At 38.3% G+C, this 9,541-nt stretch overlaps 1 protein-coding gene and 1 pseudogene across 2 annotated transcripts; one reads left to right on the forward strand and one right to left on the reverse strand.

Moving 5' to 3' along the window:
• Nucleotides 1-3,069: 3,069 nt before the first annotated feature.
• On the forward strand, nucleotides 3,070-4,118 carry LOC147494525 (peroxisomal membrane protein 11B pseudogene; annotated as a pseudogene). The gene has a single exon (XR_015199948.1). The product of XR_015199948.1 is annotated as a peroxisomal membrane protein 11B pseudogene (transcript).
• Nucleotides 4,119-4,305: 187 nt separating this feature from the next.
• LOC147494526 (uncharacterized) lies at nucleotides 4,306-6,463 on the reverse strand. The gene is made up of 2 exons (XM_086568963.1): nucleotides 6,195-6,463; nucleotides 4,306-5,830 (listed from the first exon to the last, which is right to left on the reverse strand). The coding sequence occupies exon 2, from the start codon at nucleotides 5,780-5,782 to the stop codon at nucleotides 4,511-4,513; it is 1,272 nt and encodes a 423-aa protein (XP_086425089.1). The 5' UTR covers nucleotides 5,783-5,830; nucleotides 6,195-6,463; the 3' UTR covers nucleotides 4,306-4,510.
• Nucleotides 6,464-9,541: the final 3,078 nt, after the last annotated feature.

Consider the following 9,541-nt stretch of genomic DNA (forward strand, 5'->3'; position numbering starts at 1 on the left):
TTCATCCGCTCTGCAACCCCATTCTGCTGAGGTGTCCCTGGCAAAGTCTTTTCCATCTTGATGCCATTGTTAGCACAGTACTTTTTAAAACCTGAATCCTCATACTTTCCACCGTTGTCGGATCTCAGCTTATTTACTTTCAAGCTTGTTTCATTCTCAACCATGGCCTTCCAAGTCTTGAACACTTCAAATACTTCTGACTTGTGTTTCAAGAAATAGACCCGCACCTTCCTAGTATGGTCATCAATGAAAGTCACAAAATATGACTTTCCACCAAGTGAAGAGACATTAGCTGGCCCCCAGACATCTGTATGAATCAACTCAAGCCTTCTAGCTTTCGGAGTCTGACCCATTCTCTGAAAACTCACCCGCTTCTACTTTCCAAATACACAGTTCTCACAGAAGTCAATTTCAGTCGACTGTAACTTTGGGAGTTTACCAGGAGAGTAAAGGATTTTCATTCCTTTCTCACTCATGTGACCAAGTCTGCAGTGCCAAACATTCAGATCATCTTTGCCATGTGCCACGACAATCGACTCACAACCATGTGTAGTCGTGTAAAGAGTACCATCTTTCTTACCATTTGCAACAACCATTGAACCGCCGAGACCTTCCAAGTATCACCGTGAAAACGTAACAAATCCTTCACTTGCCAATTGCCCCACGTAAATCAAATTCTTCCCCTCAATCCGGGCGGTCCGACGTCCCTCAATAACCATGACTAGCCATTCATCTTGACATGCACGCCACCCTTTGCCGACAATGTCACAAGGTTGGTCATCACCGAAAGACCGTTCAAGGTCACCTTCGTGTAGTTCTCAAGAACTCTCGATGTGAGGTAGCATGGAAAGATCGCGAACCGAATCAAGTACCCAAGACTCCATCTTGTGCATAACATATCAAAGCATCATCTACCATCTCAACAACATTAGCTTCTTGATTCTTTTATTGTTCTTATTAATGTTGTTGTTGTTTCTTGGTGCTGGGCAATTGTTACTATAATGGTCATGCTTACCACAATTGTAACATACAACTTCACTTATGTCTCGAGGATTGTGTTCAACGTTTTGTAATCGGGGGGCTTGAGATTTCGATCTCCCCTCCACTTTTTCTTACTACAACTCCTCGTTTGAATTTCTTCCCCTACTTTCGATTACTCAATGCCGACCCTGAAGTTGACCCTGAAGATGAAGGACAATCCTGTCTCCTGATTTCCTCGGTTAGTACCATACTAACAACGTGCTCAAACTTCAACTTGCTTATTCCCGCAGAGCCACTAATAGCCGCCATAACTGCCTTCCAACTTGGAGGCAATTGTCCAAGTATCGCCAAAGCTAGCACCTCATCACTAAATGTAATCTCAACCGACTCTAATTGGTCCTTAGTTTGGTTGAATTCATTTAGGTGATCCTTGAAGGAGGTCCCCTCCGACATTTTCATACTAAATAGCTTAGTGATCAAATAGACTTTGTTCGCGGCCGAGGGTTGTTCATACATCGTAGTAAGTGCCTCCATGAGAGACTTCACCGCCTTCTCGGTTTTAATATTGAAGGCTACCGACTTGAGAGACTCAATCGGATTGTGGCTAATGCCTTTATATCTTGCAAATCTCATTTGTCTTGCGGGAATCTCATCGGGCTTTCACATATCAATGTTTCCATCAAATCTTTTTGATAGAAGTACGCCCTCGATTTGCATCTTCCAATAGCCGAAATTTGTTCCACAAACTTCTATCTTGTAGTTTTCCTTTTCGGTTGTCATGACTTCCACTTGAACCAACACAACGGTGGAGACTCTCTCAGAGGAATTTCTTCAAACACCTAGTCTTCTCTGCTAAAGATGGAAACTTTCCTCACACACCTTGTTCCAATGATTCAACTATAGTTTCGATACCACTTGTTGGGAGATTTCACTAGAAAGTCACACCTCAATCTAGTTACTTTCTATCCCAAATGATTTCAACTTGGAGCTCACACCAAGGAAATCACCCACCCAAGACTTTGGTAGTTATCACAACAAACTCAAACAAGCAAATCCACTAATTTATCATCACCCATAACAAGCAAACAATAAATAAAGAAGTAAATATGCAAAGAGACACAAAGATTTAGGTGGTTCGATAAATGTTACATACATCCACACAAAAGCCGAGTTTCCTTTATAGTAAAGATTGGAGAGTTTATAAGAGATATCAAGAATCAAGAACAAGAGGCCTCACTCAAACTCTAGCTCAATAGAGCTCCCACAATACCCAAGAAATGAATCTCTCAAAAAGTTTTTTTAAAACCCTAATCTATTTCCTTTATATATGTGTACATAGAAAAAGGGGAGCAAATGGGATTGGGCCGAAACAGTGAAAAATTTCGGTAGGCATGAGCGCAGGGTGCGCCCTCTTCATTAGACTGAAAAATCGTAAACGTGGCATACAAACACCGGAGCAAAGCTTGACGGTTCCAACAACCCAACAGTTTCTAGGAACTTGGAAGGAAGAGTTGTGCCTTTTGGGATAATATAAGTGCCTAAAAACTAGACAAAATACAATTAATTGGGCTGAGAGCCCAATTTTCCAAAAAAAATCGGCCCTAAGCCAACTTGAATTTTAATTTCACTCCAAGTCCAAAAATACGAGCTGAGGCTTCCGTCAGCAATGTATATTTAAATTTTCATATATAAAATACTATGTAAATGTACATTTAAATTTTAGGTAAAGAATATTGTGTAAATTTAAATTACCCTTTAAATTTTCATATGTAAATTTAAATTTACATATGATGATGTCATCTCGATTTGTCACTCAATAAGAAAAGATAAGAAATGAGATTTCGATATGCATAAAATGCATGGTGGTTGTTTATCCAGACAACATTCTCCATAAGACACTACAATAATTTCCTTTTCAAAACGAACAAAACCAATATTTTAAGCTATCTTGGACAAGGATTTATCATTTATCCATAACTAATTCCTGTAGTGCTCTATATTTTCTATGGAGGTCAGAAATACAACTTATTACTAGCAAAACCATAAGCTCTTTACCATTCGTTCTCATCAAGTTTACAAGTCTACTACCTTATTAATTGAATAATGAATGACACAGTAGAAAGCTGGTCATCTTCCTAGCTAAAAGAGATGGTATAGACAAGCTTGTCAAGACTTTTCAGTATGTCTCCAAGCTAGTCCACTGGCATGTAGAGACCAGTCATCCTGACGGTGCCCAAAGAGCAAAGCAATGGGAGGTTGCTTCTGACCTCAGTCGTAAATCTTTCAGAACAGGTCAGTTTCTCACAGGCTTCAATGCTCTCCGGCGGAACCCTGGGTCAAAACCAACTTTTCGTTACCTCACCGTGCTAGCCAATGCAGGAGAGATGGTCTACTTCTTCTTTGACCATTTTCTATGGTTGGCAAGAGTTGGAGTTATAGATAAAGATTTAGCTAGAAGGATGAGTTTTATTTCTGCCTTTGGAGAAGCCTTCGGATATGTTTTCTTCGTCATATCAGACTTGATTATCATTAAGGAAGGGTTAGATGCACAAAGAGAGCTCTCAAGGAAAGCAGAGCTTTTGGATGATAAGCGTGCTTGCTGTTTTTGTTATGAGTTCCTTCGAAACATCGACCCGTGCACCCTCTTGTCTAAAATTTGCCGTGATGGCTGATGGTAATAATTGATGGAGAAGACGCCAAACACAACAACTGGAAGACTTGTAACAAACTGGTTAGATGTTTCTATAACCTCCTGCGCCCCTTCAATGGAATCTGGATCTTCTCCATCAATTATTACCATCATAAACACAACAAAACACTTAGAAGGCACATACAACTCTCTCTAGCTCAAGCATCTCCATTTCCGAATTACAATCCTAAATAAGTTGGTGTCGAAGCAACTGAAGTTGTAACGAAGTAGTTGCAGTTGAAATCTTCAACTGAAGCGTAAGAGAAGTTGCAACGAAGTAGTTGCAGTAGAAGTCTCCAAACTAAAGTGGTAATGTTAGTGCAAGGTGCACATGTTGAGCAATGGAATGTATCCCGTGTTCCATGGTATGAGTTATAAGCCATATAATGTAGAAGCAGTTCAAGTTATTAGCAAATCTATGCTGCAAGAATACAGTTGGAACGCAACAGTCAGAAATATTGAGCAATGGTTGGCCATGCATGCTTCACTTTTTTTTTTTTTTCCCCCTGATTAGACCAACTACAGGAGAGTACTTGCAGTAACAGAGAGAAAAAAGTAGCAGCAGACACAGAAGGAAACAAAGGCACATACACACTCACTGAGTCACTGACACACATACACACAAGTGTATAGCATAGTATCCAAAAGTCATTAGCATTTAGTTTTAGAGTGCTACAACGAAGCTTTACAAAATTCTCAAAAAACTCTTTTAAGTACATGCATTTCATGTCAAATGCGCATCCAGCATCTTAACAAAATCCTATTCACAAATTAAGCTTCCCAAAATCAGCTTGACTATTGTAAACTGAGTACCAATAGTCATGCATTTGTGAAATCCCTTTACAGCCCCTTTATTGGCCCATTGGATGGCTGCAAGATCTTGCACTCTTCCGATGCAAATTTCTGGTGAAGACCTCGTAGATGATCTGCAAATTCCAGAAACAGCGTCTTCAGTTGCTTGCCTCTGTTGTATAATTCAGTTCCTCTGCTGGCAACTTTAACTTTTTCACCAACTTCAAGACTGCTATCCCATGGACGACGTTCAGATAATAATGTTAAGTCCTCAATTTTTTGTCCAAGACCCCCAAGCCTCAATTTCTTCTCAGTTATCATCCACGGTATTCCCCTTGCGGACAATATTATATGACCAGGATCATGTAAGAAATCAGATAACTTCTGGAGCTCTTCTTGGGTATCTACAGCGATGATTCCTCTTGTATAAGTTTCTGAAGACAAACTTGGGAACACTTGTGCATGAGAAGTAATAGAGACATGCTTTTTGACAAAATCTACAATAGCCGACGGAGACAAGTCCTTTTCTAAATTCTCTATCAACAAAAAATGGAAAGAGGATGGTTCTCTGATATCCTCCATAGAAACAGAGTTTCCTTCTAAATCTTCATCCTGTTCGTTCTTCTTCCCAAGACCACTCCTGCGCCCTTTCAATGTCCGGGGTGTAGTGACTGACTGCTTGTAGCTCTTGAGTATCTTGGGAGTTGACCTTGTCTCATTATTAATAGTAGAGTCAGGGGTCCTATTAGGACTCAGTTTAACATCATCGGAAACACGAGCAGAACCGTGTGAAAGCATTTGCAGTTTCTCTCTTGATATCTTCTCAAAAAGAGTCAATGTTGGATTCATAGGTTTACCATGCTGGATTTTGCAAATGTGTGCAACATCAGCCTCACTCATTGGACAAGCCAAACCTTTAGGCCCACTAAGCCAGTAAAGCACAAATTTACAAGTGCATACCTCTTCCCCATTTTCAAATTTGTGGTCCTTAATCTTGACTTCCTGGACAGTTGCATCATAGAATTTCACATCATTTACGCCAAATACTTTAGAAGCACAAACAGTCGTTCCGTCGGTGATCTCCTTGCATTCATTATCTTGTACTTGATCAGAAGTTGGGCGAAACCTCCCAATGAATTTCTCCAACTCCTTGGTGTCCTTGAAATCTGCTGTGCTAAATTTCTCATCATATGTATCCGGGAATTCAGAGAATTTCACAACAAGAGTCTCTCCCTGCAAAACCAAACAAACCGCATACCACGCATTGTCTTCAGATGCCTGAAATTCTAGGCTCGTGGAATCCTGGTTCACAATCACCATCTCTTACAAGTACACCGCAACTTACTTAGATTCTCCAAAACTCCAAACCTGTGAAGACATGAGACATGAGACACTTCAACCACCTACATGGCATTTTCAATAGAAAATACCATATCCAAAGCTCTCAAACACTTGGCAAAACTATGAAAAACAGTTCCTCAAAGAAAATTGCATCTAAGAAAACCCAGCACAACCTCAACTCACTCAGATTACCAAAACAAACTAGCACTTCAAAGCAACACATTATACGAATAGAGATTATTACCAAACAACAAGCATATAAATCTAAATACATCAAAAGCTTTACTATTCACCGAAATCTGAATAGTAAACATTAAAATAAACAAGGCCATAAATATGTACGTGTGTGGGTAATAATAAAAAGGAATTAAAGAGAAAAAGAGGTACATACGAACGAGAGACCAAGAACTGAGCTGCTGCTACTTTCCTAATTTGTCCACACATTTTTAATGAGACTGACGTTTCATATGGAGCAGTGGATCACTGAGGGCTCCACAAGCGACTTAAATTGTGAAATGCCAATAAATACCGGCTGATTTGTCGAAAGAAATACATCCACTACATTGTGTCTAATGCCAATTGCCTTTCTGGCTCCCATCACCAATTCACCATACATGACCACATGAGATCTGACTTAACAGTATTTAACAAGAAAAATTATGAAGCTGAACTTAGGTTTGTTACTACTCTCACAAAACAAACTTTGAACTTGATAAGTAAAATCTAAGTTATGGAGGGAACAATCTCTTCCTATCAAGCAAGTGATGTGTCTAAAGGTGTGTTTTAGTTCACCTTACAAGTGTAGGGGTGAGAATTTGGCCCTAACGATCCTAACCCGGCCCTGACCGACTCGACCCTAATCTCTATAAAGCCCTCACAGAGTTTAGGGCAGGGCCGACCCGGCCCTAATGCCTTCTAAGACAGGATCAGGGTTAAGATTCTGAAACATAGGCCCGACCCTCAGTAAGCCCTAGTTATAATTTCACTATAAAATACACATAATATAACTATCCAACTCCTTGTTACATATTTTCAATTAAAATAATACTGTCCTTTGTAATTTATTACTTACTGTATCGGTACTTCTAATAATTTGTCTTATATCATAAAAACTTGTAAACACTACAACAAATAGGCTTTTTAGCGACAAAACTTTTAGTGACAATAAAAAAACGTGGCTAATGATCATCTTTAACAACGTTTGTAACGTCGCAATTTCGCTAGTGTCAGACCCTTTGATGATAAACTTTTGGCTACGCTTTTTATGTTGCTGAAAGCCTTGTTCAAAAAATTTGAAAATTTTAGAAAATCATAAAAAGTTATTTGGCGAAGAAAGGACTGTTGGAAAACATTTTACCAATGACGACGTATTTAAGCATCGGTGATGATAGAGTATCCGACGTTGAAAAAAGTGTAGCTAGAACTTACTCTTTTGGCAGCATTTTTCATCGTAGCCAATGGTTTGGCATAAATAGAAATTAAGAATCCATATATGGACGTTGAAAAAAAAAAATCGTAGCTAGAACTTACTCTTTTGGCGGCATTTTTCATTGTAGCCAATGGTTTGGCATAAATAGAAATTAAGAACCATAAATGGCGACGATGAATTTGTGATTTCAGCGAGTCAAAATTTTTGTTTCGAAAAATTTCAGGCTCAAATTTTTTGGTTATGTCGCGCCCATCCAATTAAAAAGAAAAGGAAAAAAGAGAGAAAAAGGAAAAAAGAAAAAAAGAAAAAAACCTAGCTACTACTCAGTACTCACGCACTCTCTCTCCCACTGAACCGCCATTCTTCTCGCCTCCACCACCAGTTATTAAATCACCTCAACCAATGTGAACAACCCTCCCCCATCGGATCGGAGAACCGCTTCAGTACACTCTCCATTTAAATACACTTTATTTTTTTCTTCCCTTTATGTTGATCATTTTTTTTTTCTGTTTCTTTAGATTTTTATTTACACTGTGGTCTATAAATCAAGCAATTGGTTTTGACTTTACACTCAAACGTTTACCTAATCTGTTTAATTCTCTTGCAGAAAATTATGTATTTTATCACTCTAGTTCTTGAAAATCTTGCACTTTCGTTTGACAATAATGAGGATCTACTCTAATGCTTAAAGGTATTCGCTTGGTGAATCTATTAGTTTCTTATTTACTCTTCAGAAAAATTTTGTGTTATGTTGAAGGCATAATTTATGTAGCTTAAACGACAAATGCCTCCAGTGTTTTCTAAAGTTTTTATTAAGTTCGTAAATAGAGTGATAAAATTAACTAATAACAACCAGATGTCGATAATTTTTAAATGTATGCTTGCTTTATGGTGAGATTAAGTGACACTCGATTTATAATTTTTTCTAAAGACCTTTGTATAACACCCTTTTTTTTTTTTTTTTTTTGGCAAGCTTGTTTTAAATGAGATCGGTAACTCTGTATAACACGATACAAATGCGTCAAGATTAAGTGAAAACCATGGCAACAATCAGACACTTAACACTTAAATTTAGATTTGAAACAGTCACCATTTGGAAAGAGTTCCAATCATAATTAAAAGGAAAATACCTTCCTTGCTCGAAAAACTCGACTCTCTTATCTTTATTCTTCGGGGGTAACTCTTCAAACCTGACATAAGGGATGCTAACACATTGCTCTACCAATCACTTAGACTTTTGTGCAATTCCCTGGTTGAATGTTATGAACCCATTAAATCTAAGCATAAATTAGGAGATGGGCTGTTCCTATAAGTCGGATAAGTTAAAGAAACAAAGGAAACAGTAGGAAGGGGCCTATAGTTGTAATGAACTTGATCCACTTCAAGGATCTGGTCCCCGCCTTGGAATAATCCTGCATACCACCTCTCACTTTTCCTTTTTGAGTTATTTACCTTACAAGTCTCTTATTTTTGTTTAAGTTTTATGAGGAACTTCTTAATCTTTGAGCGCATCTCTTACATGATGTATTCGTGGTGATTTGCAAAATTATTCTTTTCATCTTTGTTTTCTTTTTAAAATTTTGACTATTTTGACTTCTTTTTTGGTACTCCTTTTATTTTTTGAATTGATGGAATCATGCCCTTAACATGTCTAAGAGTGGAGATGATCATTTGGGCACTATATATAAAATCAGTCCTTGATGTGACACGACTTGCTCTTGCAAGCCAGCCGAAAGCACTATGATAAGTTCTCCAACGCCTGGCGAGTATCTTGGATCATTGCTTGGTGTCGATCAATCGGATATGATGTATGTTCTATTTATATTCAGGTCTTGTATGTTCTCCTTTGTAGCTAGCTTGAATTCCTTAACTCAAAAGCACTTCGCGGGTAAATAATATTTTCACCGAAGAAATTATTCGCGGCTTTGGATCGCTGGCATCCCCGCCGCCACTTGTTAATTGGTTTGACCCTCAGACTCGAGGAAGACGGCTAATCTCGGAAGGTACTTTATATACTTATTCTCTAACTGATTTGTCACCGATAAATTAAGAACTAGTTTAGTATGCACCTCATGATAGGTCTACTACTGTATTTGGTTTAGTGAACTAAGATTTATGGTAAATGAGAGACGACAAGAGAAGGAGAGGGAAGAAGAGACAATTACCCACCTTCTCCAATCAATTTAAGGAAAATGAATATCCTTCTTAAAAATAGTGTTGCTTTCCTTGTGTTTAGAATGTGACTATTCGTTTGGTCTCTTTCTCTTTAATTCCATCCATGATATTGTTACCTATCTTTATAAAATTAC

This window comes from Coptis chinensis, chromosome 6 (assembly GCF_015680905.1).
Source record: "Coptis chinensis isolate HL-2020 chromosome 6, ASM1568090v1, whole genome shotgun sequence".
Lineage (NCBI taxonomy): Eukaryota > Viridiplantae > Streptophyta > Magnoliopsida > Ranunculales > Ranunculaceae > Coptis > Coptis chinensis.